Source organism: Parasteatoda tepidariorum, chromosome 1 (assembly GCF_982258835.1).
Source record: "Parasteatoda tepidariorum strain Cologne lab strain chromosome 1, Ptep-v5.0, whole genome shotgun sequence".
Classification (NCBI taxonomy): domain Eukaryota; kingdom Metazoa; phylum Arthropoda; class Arachnida; order Araneae; family Theridiidae; genus Parasteatoda; species Parasteatoda tepidariorum.
This window is the reverse complement of record NC_141755.1, coordinates 115,152,341-115,179,360: the sequence shown is the minus strand read 5'-3', so window position 1 is coordinate 115,179,360 and position 27,020 is coordinate 115,152,341. Positions and strand designations below refer to the sequence as shown.

At 29.7% G+C, this 27,020-nt stretch overlaps 1 protein-coding gene across 4 annotated transcripts in view; it reads left to right on the top strand.

The window, feature by feature from the left end:
• The first annotated feature begins 770 nt into the window (after positions 1–770).
• LOC107450605 (splicing factor 3B subunit 3) overlaps positions 771–27,020 on the top strand; it is a 92,169-nt gene continuing 65,919 nt past the window's right edge. For 2 of the 4 annotated variants that reach the window (XM_087150907.1, XM_087150899.1), the window contains exons 1-9: positions 771–1,162; positions 3,420–3,569; positions 7,787–8,075; positions 11,329–11,447; positions 13,686–13,776; positions 18,849–19,021; positions 21,663–21,771; positions 23,795–23,886; positions 26,922–26,969. In XM_087150907.1, the coding sequence (XP_087007033.1) occupies positions 3,471–3,569; positions 7,787–8,075; positions 11,329–11,447; positions 13,686–13,776; positions 18,849–19,021; positions 21,663–21,771; positions 23,795–23,886; positions 26,922–26,969 (1,020 nt within the window). In that variant the 5' untranslated portion in view covers positions 771–1,162; positions 3,420–3,470. The remainder of the gene's footprint in view (positions 1,163–3,419; positions 3,570–7,786; positions 8,076–11,328; positions 11,448–13,685; positions 13,777–18,848; positions 19,022–21,662; positions 21,772–23,794; positions 23,887–26,921; positions 26,970–27,020) is intronic. The other 2 variants (XM_087150903.1, XM_071179337.2) reach the window with 2 other exon arrangements.

Sequence of the window (27,020 nt, the reverse complement as noted above, 5' to 3'; positions counted from 1 at the left end):
AGATGGAACCGTCTCATTGAAAAAAAAAAAACAAGTTCAGGGTCTCATTGATTTGACGTTCTAGTAAGTTAAAATGTTAAATCACTTTATATTTATTTTTTGGTGTAACTGTATTTTATTTTGAAAGCATGTTTAAATAAAATTAAATTAAAATTAATAAATCAAAATAATCTAAAATATAAGCAATAAACGCCCCCCCCAAAGGGGCCGCGGTTCAAATTATCAAACGTTGACAGGTCCGCGGTGATAAAAAGGCTGGAGAACACTGCTCTATGCCACCTGCAGATCATTTCGATCCATCAATTTCGACTAATTTCTGTGTTTTCCGTGAATTTCCGTTTCTGACTCTTAACTGTCCCGCAGTGGACTGATCGTTAAGACACGGTTCCCAGCAGATCACCGAAGTCAAGCATCACTGGCTACGGTCAGTGTGCGGGTGGGTGACCACTTGGATCAGTCTGCGTAGGGACCGAGGGTGTGCGGTATTGGTCCTCGTTAAACTGTGCTACCGTAAAGTGCTCGACTTCGCGCGCAGGTCGTCGGGCTACCGAAGCGGGGGAGCCATCCCCTCCACAGAGGATCAAAATTGTGATGGCATGTCTTCGGATCATCCTCCGGGATGTTTCCCAGACCGTCGCCAATAGCCCATTGCGCAGCTCTAGTGCGACGTAAATTAACAACAACAACAACTCTTAACTGTATTTTTCGCTAGCTATCAAGCCTCATCAGTAACCTTATTAATGGAAATACAGAGCTATAAGCTAACGCAGAGAACTCGTCGCACTTTTCTACAATAATTAAACATTCAAAATGAAGTACTGACTATGTTTTACAACAAATGTTTTATTTTACAGTGATGTGATTTCTTTTTTTTTTCTGTGGAAAAGCCTTATTTGTTTTTTAATATGTGATGTGTAAAATTGTAACATCTAACTGCTAGTTTTAAGGAAAGTTACTGGTGAATGCATTGAGTGAAAGCGCGAAATTTGAACAGCTAGCGTTTTCAAAAAGCTTTTCGTAAAAATGAGATAAATGATTCAAATATTATATTTATTTCTGAGATTACAAAATTATTAGATAGATTACTGCAAGAAAAGTGCTTCTCCTTTGCGTTTAAAACTGTGAAAAATTAACTTTATCACCTCTGCCACAATACAATCAAGTAAGAAATGTTTTCAACAAATTTATATATTTTTAAAGAACTCTTGTTTGTTAGTATGATAAAACTTTTTATTTCCTGTGATAAGTTGGTTATAGACGATCTTTTTGCTCTGTAGTTGACAATTGTTGTGATTGTCTGCTAAAATCGGAGGTTAATGTGTAGAATTCGGATGAAACACTGTTTCTGCTTACCATGATATTCTTAGCTGTCTTTGTATTCGGTGATATTTCCTTATGGTGATCTTTCGTGCCAACTACAATCGCCATGTTGCCAAATAGATTTTAAATTTGATTTTGAATCACACATTTCAGTATTTATTTTTCAACAGGTTCAATACCATTGCAATTCCATTTTTTTAAAACCAATTGCATTTGATTTTCCCATAGTTTTCCTTAATGTTAATTTAATATTTTGCGCATTTCGCACTGTCTTAAGAACTTTTTAAGCGAACTAAAAATGATTGCACACAATCATAAAATTCTTTTATTCAAAAATAAATCTGTCCAGAATATTAACTTTGAGTAAATATTCATTATTTTATTCGAAAAGGTCCAAAAACTTTTGAGTTGCAAGGTATACTATTTTTTACATCTTTTTAATGAATCCAACTTTGCATAACAAAACACAAAATTTGAGCAACATTTTCAAACAGTTCCTGAGAAATCGAATTTTAAAAATACGACTTTAAAAAGTTTATATAACAACATAAATTTTACACAATTCTTGAATAAAAATAATCGAAATATATTGAAACAATAAGAATTTATTATATTAAATTTAACTTATAAATGCACAAATTGACAAATAATGTTTTTTTAACAAGGAATAATTTTGCGAAGTGGCTCATTTTTGAGCATTAAAAAATTTTGTTGGAATTTTTTTAGACTAAAATTTTTCCTACACGGTTTAAATTTTTCCCGAACCCTGGTTCGCATAATCAAAGGTATTCTGCTCCGCTGCATATAAGTTAATAACAAATTTTGAGAATCAAAAATAATTTTAGAAATTCAGGTGAGACAATTATGCGCAAACTTTTTAGTTTCACTAAAGCTGAAAAATCTGCCTAAATTGTGGCATATAAGCATTAAAATCCAACTCATAGTTATTACTTGTAATATAAACTATGTAGTTATGATATTGCAAAAAATATTGAAAAATTATTATCAGCACTATGTTTTTAGAAAAACCGAATGATAGTTTCAATAATTTCAACTATATTTCTTTATAAGTGACATCATAAATTTAATAGTAAAAGTGCTGTGCATGATTTAATAAAATGATCTTAACTGTTTCTCTTTCCAGCTTTTTTAAAGTAAAAAAAATGCAAAAAATCAACATATTTTTTATTTCCTTAATAAATACAAGGAACTGAAACAGAACATAATACACAAGTTTAATTTAAAAATTTTTATGTGTAAAAAATATTTAATTTACCATTAGTTTATCTCTGTATGTATGTCATCTTTGTACATATTCACATCTTCATAATCTGAAAAAATCATCTGCATCACTATCGCTTGCGAACGCCATTTTTTTACTCTTTCTTCTATGTAAATTCATCCACCATCGTACATACAATTGTACAAAAGACGTCTGCAGTCCCACAAATAGCAAAACTCCCAAACAAATATTGGCAAACTTCCAATCACAGCTGATTATTATTATTATTATTTTTGGTTTTGCTTCCGACCAAATAAAAACGTGATAAAACAAAACATATTGAGGAATTGTGCTATACCCGAGTTTATTCGGGATAATGAATATTTGCAATATATACATAACCAAGTAAACTCGGGATAATCAGGGAAGCAGTTAATACCGAGCAAAAAAAAATTGCCCCAGGTTTTTGGTGTGTCGTGACAAAAACAAGTTTTTGATGTGAAATACCCAACCCTGTTTCCATAACAATTCTAAAATCAATGAAGCACAGAAGTATCGTAGTTGGGATGGAAGAGAAATTAGATAAACTGAATGAAACTCATAACATCAACTTACTATAAATCATACATGAACTGTTGAAAAATAAATGCAGAGTTAAGCAGAAACATAATTTCTTGCTTCAATAACTTGTCATCTCATATTTATTATGTCAGGTATCCCAAACTTTGATATTTAATTTTTTTGTTAGCCATTTCTTGCTACTACTACCTATTAAACATGTTTCAACACATTTTGAAATCACCTATCTATCTCATACTGAAAGATAATGTCTTGGAAAGTTATTACTTCTTCATTTAGTTTTTTTTATTTATTGCAGCAGTAATTGTCTCTTTTAGACTGTTCAAGTGACATTTAAAGAGCACACAAAATGGTTATTTTTATACCCGATGACAAAGGCTCTTCAGAAGAAGACACTGCAGATGAAGGCTCTGCAGGAGAAGGCTCTTCAGAAGAAGACACTGTAGAAGTGTGTATTTTCATCATACACTTACTTTTTTATTGCATTAAATTAACTAACTACATTGATGAATATTTTTATTTTAATGTTTCATTTTATGTGATCAAATATGAATGACAAATATTTGCTAAGGGAAAATGCCAATTTAGAAAATAATGTAATATTATTAGCATTAAAAAGAAAAAAATCTTTTAAAAAATAAGCAATAGTATCCGAAAATTGGTATGTGTAAAAATGTGCTTTGGGTTTCCACAATAGTTATATTTTTGACTAACATTTGCGTTACATGAAGAGCAAAATCATGAAAGCCTTCCACTGTTATCCTGATGCCCGGGATATTCTAACCCATGATTCAACTACCAATGAGCAGTGTTTTCATCATAGAAAAAAAATGGGTGAGAATTTCTCACTCTTTCTCAAAAACAGGGTGAGATTTCTAAAAACTAAAAAAACACAAAAACTCTTGAAAAAAAAAAATTTCTTTAATTATAATAAATTTTTAATGTCTTCTATTTTTTAAAGCATTGAATAATTTTGGTGCATCTTCATAGAAGATTTTGCCCATCATAATTCTAAGCTTTTTTCGAAAATGCGAGAAATTTGCGAATTTCGAAATTTATTTATAGCATGAGCGAATTTCTCGCGGTAATAATTTTTTAATACGAGAAAAGAAAAAAATATGCAAGATTCTCGCGCTGTAGTGGAAACACTGAATGAGGGTAATTGACGTCAGCATTTTGTTCGGTGCTAGCTAAGATTCGATAAATTCGTACAAACCAGCCATTGCAGAGATTCAAACTTGTGTCACTTCATTGGGAGATGAACGCTTTATCCTTTGAGGCTCCCAAATACTTGAGTGACAGAAATTTTAATTCATTGTTAATTTTTCTGCTATTTTGCGGAATTCCGTGAATCAATAATTTATATTCCCACAAAATTTTCTCTGAATCCTGATTCAAAATCTCATCGTCTTATGGATTTAGAATGTTTGAATCGAAAACATTAGAAATCCATATAGTCTGTTATTGCTACGAATTTTCTCTATAATTTTTTTAAAACCTTGATAGTATTATAGTACAGGAAATTCAAATCTTGTAGCTGAGTATTCACTATTAGATTCGATAATTTTGCTGTTTTAAGTTTTAACAGTTATCACATTTTTTCATATTTTTTAAAATATAAACATTTTTAATGCAACGTAATAATAATTTTATTTATTGCAACGTGTGAACCACTTGCTGGTTTAATTTTGAATTTGAATGATTACTTACTGACACACTGAATTCGTGGCGATTCTGTTTTAAGTTCAGGTCCTTTACTGATAGTTTCTTTTTTCTTCAATTATTGGTTATTTATATATATTTTTTTTCATTTTCATAACGTTTTTTGAAGTGTCATACAACCTGCAAAATTTGAATTTGGTATTTTGATTGACATTTTTACAAGAGTTTGCATTTTATAAAATAAGTATCTCTATAGTTACATAATATGTGGGGGGAAATTAAGCATAAAAAATTGTTAAAATTTGCCTTTGGTTGATACCTTTAAAATTTGACTAATACTTTTAATGTGTATCTAATTTCTGGCTAATAATTTGAAGTCCTGAAAACAATAAAAGAGATAATTTTTTTTGCTTGTTACATACCACCAAATTCTATAATTTATTGACAGTGTGTCCCTGTATACCTTTTATTGATGTATGTCACAGGGTTGCCACTCCACAGGAAAAACCTGGAAAATACAGGGAATTTAAGAATCACCTAAAATAACAGGGAAAGTACTAAAAGGGTTAAGTTTTTCTTTGAAAACCGGGAAATTGCCGGGAATTTCGTCTTTTAAAGAATGATAACCACTCAAAGTTCAATCTATGACATATTTAAGGGTGATATTTCAGCTATATTAGTTCATTTACTGTAGCATTATTAAGAGCACAGTGATTGTGTGTTTCCTCTCACAGGGTGCGTAGCATTTTTAAAAACTGCTTAAAGGTGCTTTTTTTGTTTTTTAAAAAACCTTAAAGCTGCATTTTTTTATTGGGTGTTTTTAAAAAGTGCTTAATTTTCCCTCTTCCAAAATGAGATTTTTTTTCTTTTCCATGTTGATTTTTGCCACAAATTATCCAAAAAGACATTGTTTACTTTGTGAGAACAGTTTGAAATTTCTGTCTTATTCATGCAAAACTAAAAAATAAACTTGGAGTACAGAGGGCTTCAAAACTATTTTTTTATAATCACTTTCTTTGGTGAAAAGAGTTTAAGAGGTATACTTGAAGTAAATGAAAACTGAATTTACGTATAAAGAATAAGATGATTATTAAGTGTTTTTTTTTTAATAAGATAAATGTTTTTGTATTTTTAACTAAGCAAATTAAGGGATTGGATAAATTGCAATTTGGCACATTTTTATTTATAATTACTTAATATTTAATACTCAAAAATTTGTTTTGAACAGTAATTTTCAAAGCAAAAAGAGTTTTATGTTAAAATGATTCAGGAAAATAATTGTTGGAACACTTGTAATTTTACATAAATCATGGTGCATTTTTAAAAATTGCTTAAAGGTGCTTATTTTCTATTTTTGTTGTTTAAAGGCCCTTAAAGGTACTTTTTTTATTGGGTGTTTTGAAAAAGTGCTTAAATTTCCCTTTTCGAAAATGAAATTTTCTCCATGTATTATGTAAAGGCGTGCAACTCTGCTGCATTTTGCAAGATATTCTCTATCTCATGCTTCATTTCCCACCTTCCGATATTGAACCGAAATTTGAACCTGATATTGAACCAATGCTTATTTTTTGCTGAAATATTTGACTACGCACCCTGTATATTAGGGGTGCACAACCTGCGGCCTTTCGACTACTGAAGTGCGGCCCGCGAGAACTTCTAAACACAATAAAAAAAATTTAAAAAATGGCAATTTTTAATCGCACTTTTAAGTCCTCACGTTTTGACACAATCAAAACGTGAGGACTTAAAAGTGCCTTTCGACTACTGAAGTGCGGCCCGCGAGAGCTTCTAAACACAATAAAAAAAAAATTTAAAAAATGGCAATTTTTAATCGCACTTTTAAGTCCTCACGTTTTGACACAATCAATTTTAACAGATTCTTTAGTAAATGTACGTTTAACGCGCTTTCTTTAAGCCGATTTTATAGTAAATATAAAATGATTTTTTCAAAAATCCCGAATTTTTAGTACGACGCGAGTTTTAGATCGCAAATTTAAATAATCGCTTTTCGTGCACTTTATTTGTGACGATTTCATCCTAAATCTAAGTGATTTTTTATCTTTTTTTTTTTTGAAATTCTTTCTTTCTTTTTTTCAAAAATTTTTTCAGTAGTTATTGCTATGCGTTCCCACGTATTATAAAATATTCCAATTATTCTATTACCACATGCAAATTTTAAACCGTGCATTTGACACGCTTTATTCGTGCTGAATTCTGCATAAATATATTTTTCCCCAATTATTTCTATACTTTTCCACATGATTTTGACGATCCCGTTATTTAACTATGATGTTATTGCGACACGTGATTGTTAATCGTGCAATTAAATAATCACTTTTTGTTACGGTATTTCGGTACAGTTTTATAGTAAATCCTAGTTATTTTTCCTTCGTTTTTATTTCCGCAACGAGTATGATTTGGTCGAATGTGGTAATGAATTGTGATTTGGTCAAAAACCAAATATTCGGCAAAAAAAAGTAAGGAAAAATCGACTGAACGCCGTACACTTGGTTTTATTGATAAAAAAATGGAACCCTAATGTTTAAATAAACATTACTACATTAGTCATTAACATGTCTAAATACATGTGTGGCCCTTCCTTAGCCATCCTGCTGTGCAAGTGACCCTTCACTCAAAAAGGTTGTGCACCCCTACTGTATATGTAATTTTAAAATTACTTCATATTTATAATAGCTAATTATATCCTTACCCTAAAATTTTCAAAAACTATGTCAAAAGGTTTTTTTTATATGACGGTTAAATCTGTCAATTGTCAAAATTTGCCAACCCTGTCTAATTACGATAATTTTTTTAAGTGCTTAAAAATATTTTTTGAGTGCTTAAAAGGTGCTTATTTTTTGTTGAAAAATTTGACTACACACCTTGCTCTTAATATATTGTGTATAATATGTACTGGGAAAACACTGTGAATTTTTTTTCCAGATTTGAGTGACAACCCTGATGTCAGTATATATCTGTTAAACTTTTATTTTTGCTTTCTAGACTAGTTCTACTGATTCTTTAGTCCTAGGAGAGGATAGTTTGATGTCTCAATGTTGTATAACAGTTCAGCATGCAACGCGGATATCTCATGTTATTTCTGGATTTCTTTTAAGTTCAACTACAAAGTGTTTTGCCTTTGCTCGAGATAAAGTTGTAGAGTATGCTGAATTCCTCTCAATCGAAAAACAGATCCAAACTTTTCATATTGTCAAAGTTTTTGGTCGCATTTGCAATATGTCAACTTTCTTGTACCTAGAAGACGATGAACGCAACACTAGAGTCAGAAAAGGTTAGAACAATTCTTCTTGAATTAAAGTAATATCCTGTTTTAATTTTAAATGCATTGCTACCAACAGTGATTCTCCCTGCTAATTTGGAACCGTTGATTTGCCGTTGTTTCGCGGACTTCCATATACCAATGATTTATATCCCGATAAATCAAAATGGTGCAAAATTAATTTTCTAAAAACTAATTCTGAAATGGCAAGCATTTAAAAGTTTATTCCCTAGAAGAAATTGTGTTTTTTTCTCTTTTTTACAAAAATTTTTAGTTCAGAGAGTAGTAACTTTGTTGCAAATTTCGATTTGTAATCTAACAGTTATTTAATCCATATGGTATATTTGCCCACTTTTTTATTCGGCTGTAATTAAATTGAACTACTTTTTAATATGTTATTACGACTTGAAAATTTCAAATCTTCTATTTCAGTTAACGCTTTTCAGCATGCTCGATTTCATCTGTGTTTTGATCTTCTTTTTTCTTCTGCATTTAGTGCATTTGATTTTCTCATGCTTCGTAAAATTCTGATATTATTTACTGTCAACTAAATATCAACAATATCTAGCGAAAGTTCAAAGTTTAAACAAATAGATGGGAAGTGTTTTCTCGTGTTGTGTCACTTCCCAGAAGAAGACTTGTCACAGCTCAAAGAAAGTGAGTGTTTTATAGTTAATTATCTTTTGAATTTGTAAAAATTAAAGAATCAACACAAAATTATGGTAAAACAAGAAAATATTTTCAAAAAATGTCGCTACAAATAAAAATCATTTATGACTGGTAAATTTCTACATATTTTTCTCCATATATTCAAAAACAATTTTGCTATTGTAAAAGTTTGGGCTAAAAATTGTATCTAAATTACAAAATGCATAGATCCATAAAAATCATTGTCCATAGTTAAATTTTGACCTTGAATTTAATAAAAACAAACATTTAACAGTACTAGTACAAAAAGTTATTTTAATTATTGATAGGGTCATACAGAAAAAAGTTTCACAGATGAAAAAATGGTTCATAAAAAATATAGGTCTGTTAGAATAAATGTAGGATAGTGTTTAAGATAATGTTCAAATTTCAACTTCCTGTAAAGTTATAGAGAGAGAGCCTTGTTGTTTCATTTTTAAAAAAACCTGTGAAAAAAAGCTCGATTTGATATGACATAAGCGATTGGTTGGGCTTACCATACTGCACTATCTGACCGAATACATGCTACCTTTACGTAAAAGATATATGATAGCAAATTTGTAAAGGTAAAATGGCAGTAAATTTATTCTGGACAGAACCCTGTATTATTTTTTAAATTTATTAAGAAGAAGATAAAACTAGAAACACAAAGACAAAAACTGCACTTAACAAACTATACATCACTCAATTAAGGGCGTCTAAATTTTCACAAAATAGGTACCTCTTAAAAAAAACCTGGATAGACCCCTGTAATAATAATGAAATAGTTGTACAACCTTTCTGTGAATTGAATGCTTTACTTTTATAATTTAGAAAGATGTCTGCAACTTAATAAGTTAGTTTTCTTTTTACAAGTCTTTTTATGGACATTTTAGACTATGTGTATTGATAATTTGAAATTGGGAAAGGTGGAAGACTGGCATAAATCTTTAGTTATTGGATAAAGGCTGCTGGGAATTTATAGGAAGAAAAGTTAGAAGTTTCAGCTACAAGAAGGGAAAAATGGGAATTTGAATTAAGAAGAGAGGTGTATTATGCAATTGAGACAGTTCAGACTGCTTACTCAATAGATTTGAAACTCCACAGGGAGAACAGAGAAAAGAAAGGAATGTTGTGAAATTGAAATTCGGTGACCCGATGTCACATTATGCATCCACCTACGGAAAAGAGTTTTGAAGAATCATTTTTTTTCTTCAATGAAATGTAATAATTAAAACAACCGAAAAAAATTGTTAAACAAATTAAAAAGAGAGAGATGAATTAAAAATCCCCAAAATATCGCATATGAAAAATGGTAAAACATTTGACATCCTAAGGTCACTCTCTCCGTCACAAGACATGTTACAAACATCTGGAAAAAAATAGAATTTAATTCCACTGACAATGAATTGTGCACGATGTCACAAAAAGAATCTTAGAAAAGCTACAAACATAATTGATAAAGCTAATAGCTAAGTCTCTTATTTTAATAATAATAAGATGAAGAAGTTAGAAAGACTTATAAGGTGGGATTTTCTTAGAGAGGGTAATGTAAAATTTGGGATAATGAACATTATCTGTAGTGTATAGTCAATTTTCTTGGATTAGCAGAAAAGGACCTTGGAAGCGGGATAATGTACGACACCGTAAAACAACAGTTCCACTATATATGTATATGTATTTTTTTTTTGTGTGTTGATCAGCGAAAAATTTATTTGATAAAAGAAATTTCTTCCTTTCTTTAAAATTTATAAATGTCACTTTTGTGCATAAAAATGAGTGCTTTATTTATTTTCTAAATCTAAGTACAGAAAAAGAAAAACACACACACATTGATAAGAAAAATTTCAGATAATTTTTTTTACCCCAACAATCATATATCTGTACCAACGATTCCTGATTTAATCAAGAATTCTTTAAGATTTTATTTTGAAAATCCCTTGAAATTAGGAAAGTTTCTTAAATAATCCTGATTAAACTTAAAATTTTTCTCAATTCATCACTCATTTAAAAAAATTTTCTAATAGTACTATCTGAACAATAGTTATGCATGAGCCGTATTTATACTTATAAGTTTAAACTTTTTCTCCCATTTCTGTAGATTTATCTATTTAATTACAAACTTTTTTGTTTTTGAATCAATTATGAAACATTTACTTTTTTGATATTGTTAAATGTCACAAAGAATAACAGAAGTTTAATATCTAGCTGACGTGTTTTAGTTGGTTTTCATCAAATGCATATCTTGGGTTTTTCATTAAATGCATACTTATATTATTTAATAATAAAATGATATAAAGTTACGGATGATTGCTTAATTCTTGTATTGTATTTACTTGCAACATAGTATAATTCTTTTAAATTCTTCATGTACTTCTTGATAATAAATATTTCATTCTTTATGTTACTGAAATATGCAATTGGTTAACAAAAATTGAAATTTGAATAAAAAAAAGCTGTTCTTTTACTAAGTTTTACTTGGATCGTCTTCATGTTTTTAAATTTATTTAATCTATATTCTGCTTTAAATTTCATGCTGTCTTGTATCAAACTATGATTAAACAACTTGTGAATGAATTTTTTTTTAAACTTATTTTAGATGTTGCAGTTTTGACAACTGATGCAGGGAAATTAATAATTTTAAAGTACCAAAAATTATTGGATTTCGATAGTAAACTTTTGCAAAAACGAAAATCAGAACAAAAGCTATTTGAAAAGGTATTTTTTTCTTCCATCTGATCTATATTCTCTCTCGTTATTTATAACTTAATGTATACAGCAATTATAGTACTATCAAATTGAACTCACATGACTACATTTGGTTCCATTGTGAATAGTGTTGTATTTGTGATTCTGCATGCTTGCAATAAAACTGCTTTAGACATGACCCCGTGGCAGAATTGCAGTGACACGGCGACATTGCCGCAAAACATTACAGAGTTTTTGCAGAAAGATTTTTCTTTGGAAAAGTAAAAAATTTTACCTTTCTTTTCAGCAGAAATTTACACACAATATTTGACCATTTAGATGATCACTTTCTGACAAGCTCAATTTTCACCCATAGTATTGTAAACCGATGTAATGTTTTGATTGTTTTTTCGGCAGTTTACTGGTGATATTGATTTTCATATGGTTTTTAAATATCCTGACATATTTCAAACAATATGGAAAATTCGAATTGTGCATTTGAGTATTTACATTTTCAATCAAGAATAAAATCGAATTTTTTGGCAGTTATTGTTATTGACTTCTCCACAGTTTTTGAATCCAATATTTTTTATGAGATGTTATTTATTACAGCAACCCAATCTTGAAATGACGAAACACGGATTTACGAAGCCGGATTCACGTAATTTCGCCGTGGATCTTTTTTTCGTCAATTACTACCGTGGATTTCATAATTTTTAATTCTTTTTTTTTTTTTTTTTTTTTCATTTTGACAATTGTTTACGAATTGCGAAGAAGGATATAATTTATGTTTTCCTCCCCCCCCCCAAAAAAATACGAGAATATCACATAATATTAGAATAAAAAAATTATACGTTCAATTAAAAAAAATATATAAATACTTTTTTTTTTCCTTTTGTAAATGCAGCGCTTTTGTTATTTTAAATTAGTAAGGTACATGTTTGTTATTATTAAAAGTATCTTGCAGAAAGACATTAGTGCTAGAGAGTTTTGTCGCAGATAGCTCGAAAAAATTCTGCCTCAGTGACGAATGACACAAATTTTCCTAAGTTATGCCACCTTCAACAGAACTTTTTCTTGAAACTTACAGGGTTGCCACAGACTACTAAAATGCGACTATTTGCTACTATTTTCGGCCTTAGGCGACTATGGCTACTTTTTTTGCCTGAAAAGGCTAAAAAAAGCAACTATTTTCAGGAATAGGCGACTATTAGAAGACTTTTTTACTCTTAGCGAAGTTTTTTCGCAAAGATGACGTTACTTTTCAGTCCCCTCCCTAAAACACGTACTTATTGCCGCCTACCATGTGCGTAGTACAGTTAAAACAAATAATTTTTTTAAAAATTTAATAAAGAGTTTAGTAATGTTTTGACGCTTTTTAATAATTTAACAATAGTACTTAAAGTATTTTTTTTTTTTTTAATTTTTATTAAAATTCTTTCAATACTTGTTTGTTTTATAACTTTTTAGATAGTCAGTATCATTTTTAAACAAATAAATCTTTAGTCGATTTTATTTTCAAAAAAGAAAAAATATTTTTACATTTATTAAGTACAGAATTTGACCATTAGTCAATACTACTTTTTATTATTTTAAATAATTAAATAAAAAAGCGTCTAATGATGTTTCAAAAGCATGATTTTTTTTCTTCAACAAATAATTTTTAAAAAAAATTTTTCAAAGTGAACATTTCTTTGGTTTGTTTTTTACTTTCGTTTTTTTTTCTTTTAATTTTTAATGCATGTATGTAAAATATTTTATTATCGTGTTATGTTTAAACCAATAAATCATTTTTAATTTAGGAATAATGAATTAAAACTTGGGTTTGCTTTTACTTTGACTTCTTTATTATTTTAATTGAAAATATTAAGCAATGATATTGATGTCATAGTGGAATATATTTAGAATTAGTATTTTCTTTTGTAATAGATTTATTTCTTTTTGATTGATTTAAAGATTTGGTAACATTCTGCCAACAGGAGGAAAAATATATCAAGGATTCTTTTTATGGTATTGTTTCATTATTTAAGATAAAAAATTAAATGCAATTAATCTGGTGTTTTTTTTTTTTTTTTTAACTTCATTATAGTCTTTAACTATTTTATGTGATCTTGCTCATTGTTTATTGTCTATATGCTTTAAAAATTTACTGTCTAATAATTTTGATTTTTGGACATATGGTCCTGTGGATGGGTATTCTGGTTTCTATTGTATTTGCAAACTGATTATGAAAATTTAGTAACATTTTTTTTCATTACGAATCTTTAGATTGTATACCCATTCTGTGAACCTGGTTATAATGCACAATTTCCTGGACACTTCTTAACAACTGATCCTAGGGGCTGTGCAATATTAATAGGTAAGTCCTTAAATATATCTCAACATCATAGGGGTTAAAATATTGTCTTTAATTTTATACTGATGACTTCTATATTGAAGGGTGTTTTCTGAAATGCTTTCTTTCTACAAGAAAAAAATAGCTTGTTTATGTGCCTCACAGCAAAGCTTCAATTTAAAACTACATTGGTTATCTTGATATAGAGAATTGACAAATGCCTTAATATTTAAAAAAAAAACTAAGCTATTTTTAAAAAATCACCAATTTGTCCAGATTTTTTAACGTAAAAAAAATTATCAAAATGAATTGACTAATTCACAAATTTTGCGAGTTTTTACGAGCCAAGACATTGTTAAATTGACCCCTACCTTTTATTGTTATTTAGAAGTTCCAATAGTTGCTTTATACATCTAAAAACATGCTAATTATGTGTTAAATAAAGTTATTCTTGTATAAAAAATTAATTCTGATCAGTAATCCCATTTGCTATCTTTTTACAGCAGTGACCTATTTTTCCTTGTTTTCTTTTACTGGAATTTTCTTAAAATGCCTATGGCGAAATCATGTAATTTTATTCTTTTGTCATGGAGTTGAAAACACATTTGCTCTTAAGGTTAAGCTTAAATTTGTGTGTCTGATTTTGCACGGTGTAATGTTTGTCACTTAGGAAATTTCAGAAAATATTAGGAGAAGATTTTAAGGGAAATTTTTCCTTGAAAAGCTGGAAAAGTAAGCAACCCCAGTGGCAGAATTTTTTTGAGCTATCTGCGACAAAACTGTCTAGGACTAAAATCTTTCTGCATGATGCTTTTAATAATAACAAACATGTATATTACTAATGTAATTAATAACTACTACTTAACTATTAATAATTACTAATTTAATTTAATAAATAATTAACAAAAGCGCTGTGTTTACAAAAAAACTTGAGAATTTTTAATTGAACATGCAATAGTTTTTTATTCTAATATTATGGATGATATTTTCGCATTTTGTTGAATGTGGGGGGTAAACGCACAAATTATTTCCTTCGCATTTTGTACATAATCATCATCATATTAAAAAAAATTAATTAAAAATCATGAAATCCGTTTTCAAAAAACAAAAAAAAAGATCGACGACGAAATCACGCAATTGATTTAAGATTTATTGAGAAATCAATAGCAATAACTGCCAAAAATTCGATAGAATCGTTGCCTTAAAAAGTAAATAATCAAATGCAGGATTCGAATTTTTCATATTGTTTGAAATATACAGTCGAACCTCGCTAACTCGAACCTCGATTTCATGAATTTTTCGATATCTCGAAGGGAAACAAATTCCCTTCAAATTTCCTATACACTCAATGTTAAAAAAAACTTGATTTCTCGAAAAAAAATTTCTAATCCCTCGATAACTTGAATTTTTTTTCCATAAATAGTGTAGATTTTTTTTTCTGAAAATAAGAAAATATTCCAAAAAAGATAAAAAATTTTATGAATAGAAAACCAATTGACATAATGATGAACTTTTTTAAGAAAATGGACATAAAGACGTCAGTGACATGGAATGATGTGTCTTCCTCTACGATAATGAATGGCTTCAAGAAGGCTGGATGCATTAACCTTCCTTTAGACGCGCGCACCTCACAGGTGCATCCTTACTGCACTTCCACCTCCTTTGCCGTCAATAGATGTTTCCGGGGGTCAAGCCTAATGTTATCTTCCTAACTTTGGATTACTCAAATGTCCGTGTAAAACCGACCTTCGAACATGTCGATGGAGAGTTGGAACCGCTCAAATCACCCCTCTGGTGCAGCGCGACCATTGACACAAGTATTATGGATATAATATTTTTATGAATTAAATATATATTTTTTATCTCATTTTCTGTCCTACTCAACGTAGCAGGTATAAATGGTCAAGTTATATACACAGAAAATGGTTACGGAGTGAAAAACCGCAAAACCTTCTTGCGTCAATTGGCTGAACATCTTGTGATGGAGGAAGAGATCCAACACGGGAGCAAGAAAAATTTATCTTCGGTACTTCGCTTTCGATTGGCAAAAACAAACTTCTCAAGCCGCTGAAAATTCACTGTCTGAAAATCAAGACAAGAAAAGAAAATTGTGCGAGTAATGTCAAAAAAATAAACAACGAAAAAATGCAAAGTATACTTGTGCTACTTGCGGAAAATACTTATTTTTGAGTCATGTATCAGCAATTTGTAAGGACCTCTTGCAAAAATTCTTGTTCACATGAAGGTAGCATCAGACAGCCTCTAAAATAATATTTTTGTACTAACATGTGATATTGAAATAAGTTGTTCCTATATACAAGACTCTTAATGTTTTGTTTTTTTTACAAATTTACTTTACTTTGTTTTTCTTTATGTTGAACAATTATTTGTGATACTGCCTTTTAATAAATTTTTCAAACTAAATAAGTTTTTTGATATTTATCTCTCTAAAGAGTTTTAAATTGGTAACAATTAACTATTTAAACTAGACTAAATTTCATTTGGCTTTCAAAAAATCAGAAACACCTCATAGGTGCAACGCGAATATCCATGTCGGAAACAAGTGCGCGCCTAACGGAAGGTTATAGATCACGAAAGTAGTCAAGCCATCAATATCGTTAATTCTGCTGAAAACTATACCGCAAAATTATTGGGACAGATTGGCCGGACTCATGAAACTTGATGAGGAGACATTTAAGGCTATAGTCCACTTGGAAAGTGTTACAGACAAACTTTCTTACGCATCTCTAAAGCAAACAACAATTGAATCTATTTTTAAATGGAAGGGTAAAAATTGTTTTTAGAATAAATATGGAATAGTAAATAAGGTATGCAAAGAGCATTTTTCTTTATTCTACCATCGATAACATGCGATTTCCCATAATTCGAATTTTTTCTCCTTTCCCTTCAAGTTCGAGATATCGAGGTTTGACTGTATTGAGAAATTTAAAAAACATGTGAAAATCAATATCAATAACTGCCGAAAATACAATTGAAACATTACATTGATTTAAGATACTATCAGCTTAAATTAAGTGCGTCAAAAAGTGATTATCTAAATGCATGATTTAAGTATTACGTGTAAACTTCTGTAGAAAAGAAAACTAAAATTTTTTTACTTTTCAAAAGAAAAATCTTTCTTCATGAACTCTGTAACGTTCTGCGACAATGTCGCTGCCATTCTGCCACGGGGTAAGCAACAACAAAAAATTTCATCCAGATTATATGGGGCAATGCCAGATATAACTTAGGAACAGGATTCAACTGTATAAATAAAATATTCTGTTATATTAATAAGTATTGAAACCTTCTAATTCAATTTGAAATTATAAGAAAGTTAAATATATATCAAATAATTATGTATATATGTGAGGATATATTTGACCATGTCAACCTTCATCTATGAAAAGGTACCCCACCACAGAATCGAGTTAACATACCTTATATACTAGTGAATTGGAATTGTATTTTTGTAGTGGTGGATACACTGCAGTACTCCCCCACCAGAATTATATCTCTGATAGAATTCGATGAATGGATACCACTTGATGATTTATTGCTGTTTCGTGAGAAGCCGAGAGGGCTGTATTAAGATCACCATACTTTTTTCATGAGAGCTGTATTAAGATCACGGGTCGCTCCAGTGTTGCCTTTAGCAATCGAGTGTATACGTTGTTCTTTGTGTGTCATTGAGACTGAGAAGGACAATCTCGCTGTCACAAGTAGCAAGTCAACTGTTCAATGTGAACCATCCATCAAAGTAGGCGTGTTCAAATCGTAGTGTGCGTTTCTGCCAGGGTAGGCATGTTCACATCAAAGGGGGAGTTTCTGTTAAAGTAGGCATGTTCACATCACATTCAAAAGTCACCTAAGTGTGGTGTGTTGCTATCGACGATGTCAACCTTCATCTATGAAAAGGTTCCCCATCATAGAATCGAGTTTGCATGTCTTATGTACTAGTGAATTAGAATTATATTTTTGTAGTGGTAGATGCACTACTATATGTGTAGCACAATAAAGACAAAAAGGAGAAAAAATGAGAAAATTAACATGTTTTATTTACTGAGCATAAGCTACAAGTATATAGATTTCATAAAATAAGTTAAAAAATTTAGAGAATATATTAAGGAAAAGAGAAGAAGAAAAATAATTAAAATTAAACATTTAAAAATATATATTGAAAAGCTGGAAAAAAAACTAGATATAATCTCTAAAAAGATCTCTTCATTAGCTCACGTGATTATGTCCGCAAAAAGGAGTGATTTCTAATAATGTATCAATATACCCAAGCAAAATATATTAATACAATAGTGAGGAGCATTAAAAAAAATAGAAACAAAATAGAACACATAAAGTAAAAAATATATCACATAAAAAGCAGCAAATAAAATGTAAGGAACAAACAGGTCGAAACACAAAAAGAAATCTATAAATTGAGCAATTCAAATGAACCTACATGTACAGGAAACTCTGAAGAATAACTTAAAATATTTTCATAATAAGATTGCCAGATTACAAAATATGCAAATTGAAGTGCAAATGGAGCTAAAAGCGTAAATAGATGGATTATGTTATATGGCGTGCAGTATTCTTACTGCAGTACTGAAGCGTGTTTGATTTGCTAGTTACCAAGGATTGGCCCAAAAATGGATGTGCGCAAGGGGATAATATTATACTGGATAATATATATATAGTAGTTCAAGTGGTAAATACCAAAAGCCAACTATAGCCATATAAGAGGCGGGTATATTTTTTAAGAAACTAAAAATTAGCTGATGAAAAATCTTTTCGCCTGTAAACTAAATTAACTGAAAAAACTAACTAATTTAAACTAAATTAATTAAAAAAATTAACTGAAAAATATAGGAAAATTTACATTGAGTATTAATCAAATGTTATCAGGTCACATATTTAATAGACCTGTCCTGAGTCTAAAAAATGGCAAGATTGTTATTATTTAAAAAATAATTTCTTTTTATTCAAATAAAGTTCTGTTAAATAAAAATTTCAAAATTAGTTTTGGTTCTTGTTATAAACAGAGTGTTTAAATCTCAACAGTATAAGTTAACAGTATAAAAATCTCTCATTATTTTTAGGTGCTATTCTTGATAAAATGATTGTATTCATCAAAACAAAATCAGAAGGTGATCCATTAAAAAATTTGAGTGTCTTTGTTATTGATTATGGTGGTTACGTCATTTATGATATGGTGGGTTTAAAACCTAAGAACAAATTATTCCAGTTTGCCATTTTGCGTTCCAAATATACGGTAATTATTTATTTCTCTGTATTTTGTATTTTCAGTTGTAGTTTGTATGTAATTCTTCTTTATTTACACTATCAAATAATTATTTAACTAATTTAACCTTAATAATTGAAAACTTTCCATTGATGTTTGAATCAGGGCTCCCGCAGGTCAGGTCGAACAGGGAAAATCTAGAATTGAAAGGGAATTTTATTTTAACTCTAAAAAGCAGGAAAGTTGCTATTTTTTACAAAATAGCTGAAGAATTCCTATATCATACCTGGAAAATAACCAATCTTAGAATTGTCAGTAACAGTAATATGTTATGGAGTTCAAAAATTCTAACGTCTACTCCAATTATTTTATAAAATTCATATTTTTAGTGAAATTTTTTCATGTTTCAATTCTCATACTATTATGTGTTTTTGCTCACAAAATCTAATATTTGACACGATGAATAGAATAAAGTTTTCTGATGATAAATTGTATGGTATAGATAAAATATGGTATGGATTTTCATTGAAATTTACCTGAGATACCTGGAAAAGCCAGAAATTTTTTTTTCTGAAATTGAGTGGGAACCCTGTTGAATTTATATTTGCTTTCAACTTCTTACCTTTTATATGTATATCCTATTGAATTTATGTATAATCTATTGAATTTACAGCTAATCCATTGAGTCTATGAATAATCTTTTGATACATATTGGTATTTCAGAAGATCTTTTTCTTCTAGTGATACTTTTCCTATAAATTAGTTATTTAATTGAAAAAGCTATTGCATAACTTAATAAGAAGAGAAACATTTAAAGTTTTAAAAAAAAAAAAATAAGGATTCAAAATGGTTTTCTGGAGAGAAAAAAATGAACATATTAACGCATTATAACTGTTCTTTAAAGTGATTCAAAATTAGTATAATTTGTTTAGAAATAATCACACATTTATTGATTTATTTAATCATGTGATCTAAGTCATGTGATCTAAGGCTCAAAGAATCTACATTACTCAGGAATTTTTCTTTTCAGATGACTATTAACTAATGCATCCTTACTATTGGAGTATGTCTAGTTTTATAATCTAATGCTAAAAGGGCCACAACTGGAGATTTTTTCCCTTAAACTGTACTGTTTGAAAGAAGGAAAGTTCATTTTCTAAGAGATATGCCAATTAGGTTGCCCAATTTTCAATACAATATCACGATGCATAAATTTCGAATTTGAATCACCACTTTTCACAATATATGTATGTATATACATATATTTGCTAAATCAATTATTAGTTAAACTCAAAATTTTAGGAAGTTACAATACAGGATACAGGAAGAAATTTATTTCTTATTTTCCTCTTTTAAAAGACCACTCAAAGTGTAATCTATGGGATATTTAAGGATGATATTTCTGCTATATTAAACTAGTTCATTTACTGTAGCATTATTTTAGTATGTTCGGCTGTTCCTCTTTTTTTTCCTCCAAGTTTTTCCATCAATTAAAAGTAATAAATATAGTTAGCCCAATATAGCTCACACAAGAGCTCAGTGGTTGTGTGTTTCCTCTTAGTGTATACTATGTACAGGAAAGACACAGGAATTTCTTTTTCTAGATTTGAGTGGCAACCCTGAGTAATTATGACAAAGGGGAGGATTTGCTACTTTTGTTTTATGAATTCTTATTGTAACATTTAAGTCTTTGCAAATGTTATCTATCCCTGTTATTCTAACTCTGGTTTAGATTATCCACGCCATCTGAAATCTTGTAAATTTTTTTCAAGATTATAAGGAGGCTTACTTTGGGGTAACATGAAGGCAAGGGAGAAAGTACATGAACAAGCAAAACTTTTTCATGACCTAGGTATGTTGAGAAAAATAATTACTATCATTTACCATGGTTGCCACTCCGCGGGGAGAATAGGGAAACCTGGAAAATACAGGGAATTTAAATACAGTGGAATGTCGCACATCCAAAACCGGTGGGACTTCCCAAAGTCCAGATAATAGATTTTTCCGTATAATACACCCCTAAGATAAACAAAGCTTAAAACGATCTGAATCTAAGAAGCAAAAAATAAATAAACGTTATTTTTTGGGCAATAATGTTTTAGTATTTGAATGTGATATTGAATCAATAAAAAACAAAATATTAGAAAAAAATAACTAGTGCTTAAAATTTAGAAAACGAAAAAAAATTGACATTAATGAAAATATTACTTTGCTCTCTCCGCCATTTTGAACTAAAACGATTCAAGGAGGAAACGGGATTCCCCGTCATTCATTAAGATGAGTAGGTGGGGGAGAAAAATCCATTCCCTCCATATTTAGACGGGATTGTTAAGAAACGGGATTCCCCGTCATTCATTAAGGTGGGAGAGAAAAATCCATTCCCTCCTTATTTGTATAGAGAAAATATGTGTAAAAAAGAGATCATTCAAGTTGAGGGTGGGGAAATTAACAATCAAGCGTTAGGGTGCGGCACGTTGATGGGGTTATCTTTATTTTTTCGGGGTTATCTTTATTATATTAAGTAAAAAGAAAAAGGCACGTTTTTTCGAAGAAAGAATATATTTGTCTTTGATTTTGTAATAGAAATTATAGCCTGCAAAAACTTAATGCATTCTACTAAATGATTGAGATTGCAACTTACTATATGGCAATCTGATTCTTTTTTGATTAGGAAAACGAAGATGGTGTTCGTGATATAGATATATTTAGCTGCAACCACGCTAGAAAATTTGAACATCAAAGTGAAAAATTAGGAAATAAAGCAAATGTTTTAGCACCAGGTTAGTAAGCTTGCTTGCATTTAAGTGACATTTAATTATTATTTTTCATGATGTCTTATCACTGAATAGTATCTGATAGCATTACTGAATAGTGATAGTAAGAAAATAATTTTTTTAATTAGAAACTAGTTGTTTTATCATGATAATGTAACTCTTTGGTAACTATTTTGCATTTTGTTGATGTATTTTTTGATGATATTTTCAACAATTTTCAAAAACTTTCTGTAATAGGAAGAAAAAATTCATATTAGTGTGCATATCCTAATTATGATTATATTTTTTGGAAATGTGCTAAAAAATATTTTTGAGTGCATAAAAGGTCCTTATTTTTTTGTTGAAAAAGCCGGCTCCACATCCTGGTTATGTAAACTTGTGAAATTTGAGGAGATAGAACGTTCGCTTTCCTATGAGGTTAACTGGGTTCAAATTTAAGCCATTGCTGGTCCATTCAACACCTGACTCACACCAACCACCGTGCTGACGTAAAATATCCTCAGTGGTAGAATCCTGGGTTAGAGTCCCCTTGCCGTCAGGCTAACTGTGGGAAGTTTTTGCGCTTTTCCTCTCCATTTAATGCAAATGCAAGCTAGTTCCATCAAAAAGTCCTCCACTTTTGTTCTTATACTTGATCCAGGAGTTCCCTTGTCTTCTGGATTGGGTTTAAAATCAGAAGACTAAGGAGTTGAACATTAGTAGTCATAAACCCAAAACTGGGTTGACTGTTCAATGATGGTTATTATAAAAAAAAAAACAGATTTCTTAAAATCATTCTGGAAAAATCATGTAATTTTTTTTCTAATTGTTTGCGACTACTCTGAAGTGCATCTTTTTGAAACGCTGAAAAATTCTGGAAATCAACATTCATTCAATACCATACAAAAATAAATATCTATAAAACAATAGTCAGAGCAATTTTATTACATTGTTCTGAAGCATGGTGCCTTAGAAAGTCAGGCATCTAAAAGCCTTTTACTGTCTAAGAAAAATCTTCAAAATAATTTTGCTTGCTAAAATAAGAAATGAAAATATATTGGAAAAAGCGAATCTCATTGCAACAGAATAAATAATCAACAAGAGAAGGTGTACAGAACATTTACTTAGAATTCTAGCAAAAATTGATGTGTTTCTCTCTCCTGGGCTCCTGATGGCAGGAAGAAAAGGGGAAGACCAAGAATAACTTGGCTCAAACAAAAGCACATGGATTTCAATCAAGCAAGGTTAGAATAAGCCAGATCCAAAAACTGAGAGTATGTGGAAGCAGGCTGAATGTTTTATGTGCCAAACTGTGTGAAGTAAGTTAGTAAATCTATGAAATTTCTCACACCTCCAAATCGTGTGAAAACTGGTTAGTTAGAATACTGGTTTTTTGGTTAGTTAGATTTTTATTGTTCTTAATATTTGAAACTATACCGGAATCAACGAAGATCGTGATTCATAGACACACTATTTTAATACTATCAAAAATAGATTTTCGTATTTTTCTGTTTTAAAAGATACTCACTGTGAATCGAATTCACGAGATTTAAAAATCGCACATCGCAATTCGTATTCATGTGATTTAAAAATCCAATATCGCGATTCATATTCACGTGAATTTCAAGTACATTGTCTCTATTGGTATTCAAAGGATCAAAAAATCATGCATCGTGATTCGTATTGATGTGATTTTAAAATCCAATATTGCTATTCTTGTGTGGTATTCTTTATTGGTTGGTAATTTAATTATAAATTTTGGTTCAAAAAATTATTTTAAATATATAATTAAAGTAATTAAGTATATAAATTAAGTATATAAATTAATATCTTGTTATCAAGTATTTGCACATAAAATTTTCAGGGTAATTCACTTTGTGTCACAAGCACCTCTGATTTAAATGTAGTGAAATCTTTTAATATGAAACTTCCATTAAGTGAATTTCATATATTTTTAGTAATTTTGTAGAAGTTTTATCAGTTATCATTAATTTAAAAACATATTGCATAGGTTTTTAAATACTTATAAAAGTATTATTTCCTATTCTAGTGGAGCCAATTGGCATTTTAGCTGTATCAAGACACAGTATTGTTTATAAAAGCCTTGATTCAAGAAATTTGCATCTTAGGAAAGAAATAAAAGTAAGTTTTTTTCTTTTAGATGTTAATAATACTATACATAAAATTGTGAATATTTTCCACTATGGTAAAAGCTTCTTAGTAACTCTTGTTTATTCATCATATTTCCTCTTTTTTATTAATTCAAAAAGGTGGCATTTTTGTGCATTCAGTGTTTAAGTTTATAAATTTAGTCTTTGAATTCACACTTTTTTTTAAAACAATTTCTCATTAATTTAAAATTATTTTTCTCTTAAAGATAAATACACTCTCTTAGATAAATACAATAATAATTTTTAATGACAATTTTTTTAAAATAAAAAAAGCAACTTAATTAATTAGATACTCATTTGCTTTTTCCAACGAGTATTAAGTCATTTTATTTTAAAATTTGAGTAAGTAAGATAAATCAATCTGTTTATATTTAAATTTACATCACATAATTATCTTAAATAACAAATTTCTGTATCTTATCTAATAATGAAAAATCAATTATTATTAAATAAAACAATTTAATTTTATTTCATAAGAAATGTTGAGTAAACTAAATTCCTGTGTTTTGTTTAAAACAATTTGGTTGAATGTGCAGTCTGCCATCAGGGGGCTGGGTCATCAGTTGCTGTGTCAGAGAGTGTCTTTTTATGTGAGGATTTAGAATTAGAACTTATAGTAATTCTTCCGAATTACAATACCCTGTGGAACTGTGCTTATATGACCGATATAAAGAGGTAATCGCCATTCAGAGTTATTAGAGATTGTTGAAGAAAATTGTCTAGCAGCATCAAACAACAAAATTATAAAAAAATACATAATTATAAAAAGTTGACTTAAATGAATAACTTACCTGCTATTTACTTTCATTTATAGTTTATTATTGAGAGAAATATTTGAATATCTCAATATAATTATCAGTAGTTGAGAGAAAGATTTTGTGGGGTATACTTGGTGGTGTAAATGAAAACAATAATTGGAGAAGGAGATTTAACTTAGAGCTGTATAAAATTTATAAACAAACTGATATTATTAAATACATAAAAATAATGGCCCATGTGATTCCAATGAGTGATGACAATACAATAAAAAAGATATTATTGCTTTTTAAATCTACTGGAACAAGAAACCAGGGAAGGCCGCAGTTGAGATGGGCTGATTTAGTGGAGTCGAACTTTTTTGCAATTAATTTCATTTTATAATAATCGTTGAAGAGCCGACCCAATATTTGAGTTTACGACTACAAATGTTCAACAATGTATCCTTGTAATTTTGAACTTAATCCAGACAACAAGGGAACTCGTGGATCAAGTATTGGGAGAAATTTGCCTTCGTTGAGGACTTTTTGCTGGAACTAACCCGCATTTGCGTTACATGGAGAGGAAGACCACAAGAACTTCCCATGGTTAGCCTAACAGCAAGGAGACTCTAACCTATAATCTGTCTACCAGTGAGGATATTCACGTCAACACTGTGGTTGGTGCAAGCCAGGTGAGGAATTGGTATCGAGCAGCCATCGCTGAGGTTCGAACCCAGTTCACGTCATTGGAATGTAAATGCTCTGTCCCCTGAGCCATCGTGGCTCTTTTAAAATTAATGAAAAGAATTATTGATCAAAGATAAATCGGAAGTCTTTATGGAGAAATTTTCAGAGGAAGGCATCGGCCCACATTGGGCTGGCTGTCCAACTATGATGATGGTGATGGCTTATTATAATCACATTTTTTAAGATATTATTGATTTGTATTTTTCAACAGCCATATAATGAAAAATTTTCATGTGCTTATTCCTATTTCACTATTTTTAATAGCTTTTATTTTGTCCTTTAATGTAAGAATTTCCTACTAGCAATTATCAGTCATGTTTTGATTATTCATTAACTAAAGTTTGTATTTAGACATCCATTGGTCTAGTGTCTATAACATGAAGAAGAAAAGCAATACTGGTCAGGTACATGTACACATTTCTTTATCAAGTGTACTAGCAATTTGTACAAACTGTCTAAATTTAAAGCTGATCCAGGACACATTTTAAAATACACACTACTTATTGTGTATTTTAGAAGACGAAGATTCCTGTGATTCTTGCTGACCACACGTGAAATATGCACTTTATCTATAATAGGCTGAATTGAAGAAAACCATGATTAACTTATGTTCCAATGCTTAAAGGTTTCAAATGAGCATTTGTAAGTTTATCAAATTTAGGTATTAATCGCTCCATTTAAAAAAATAAATAAAAAATAAATAAATAAACTATTTCATTGTTGCCAACTTATTTTTTAAAAATAATTAATTTTAATTTTTCTCAGCTTCTACCTAATAAGAGCAATTGAAACTTTAGATTTCACTATTGAAACATAATATGGTATAAAAAATTTTACGTCTCATAATTAATAATTTTCTCATCCAGTATTAAATAATTAAATGCAATAAATTGTTAAAACCTTTTATTAATTATCAAAAAATATTTTTGGGTCAACGAGTTTCATTAGTGATTACAATTTTTCTTTTAAATTGCGCAATTAGTTTAAAATAAATGTCCAAGAACTCAAGAAGTGAAATTAACAAAAAAGAAGACCAAACTTTCATCCGCTCTCATAACTGAACTATTCGGAATACAATTACCAGATACCTGCTAACCATACCTCCCATATTTTTAGGGTCTGGAATCCAAGTATGTAAAATAATAAATGTATGTTCATTCAGAGAAAGTGCTTTTTTGTGTCTGATTTCGTTACTTAATTAATAGTTAGTTCTAATTAATTAACTTATTCAATGTCACTCGAAGGAGCCATTAAGATTGACACTTAGTGCCTGAAAATTCAGTCGTCGGAATGAAAAATATTTAGCGTGACATATTTTTTAGTTTGCGCACTGTACAACACAAGGAATTAAAGTGTCAACATTTATTTTGCAACTGCAATAATTGTTTTTTTTTCTATTATTTTTTTTTAAGTTTTGTTTTAATCAAATATAACTGCCTCTTAATTTTGAATTGCTGTCCAATTTTAACTTTCTTGTTAAATCCTGTATGTATCTATCTTAAATAAGTGTTTTTTTCATCAGGTGCTTGACAATAAAGATTATTTTTTGTTGGTGACACCATTTAATAAGGTGAGACATATTTATTATTATTATTTTAGAAATTATGTCCCCATTTTAAGA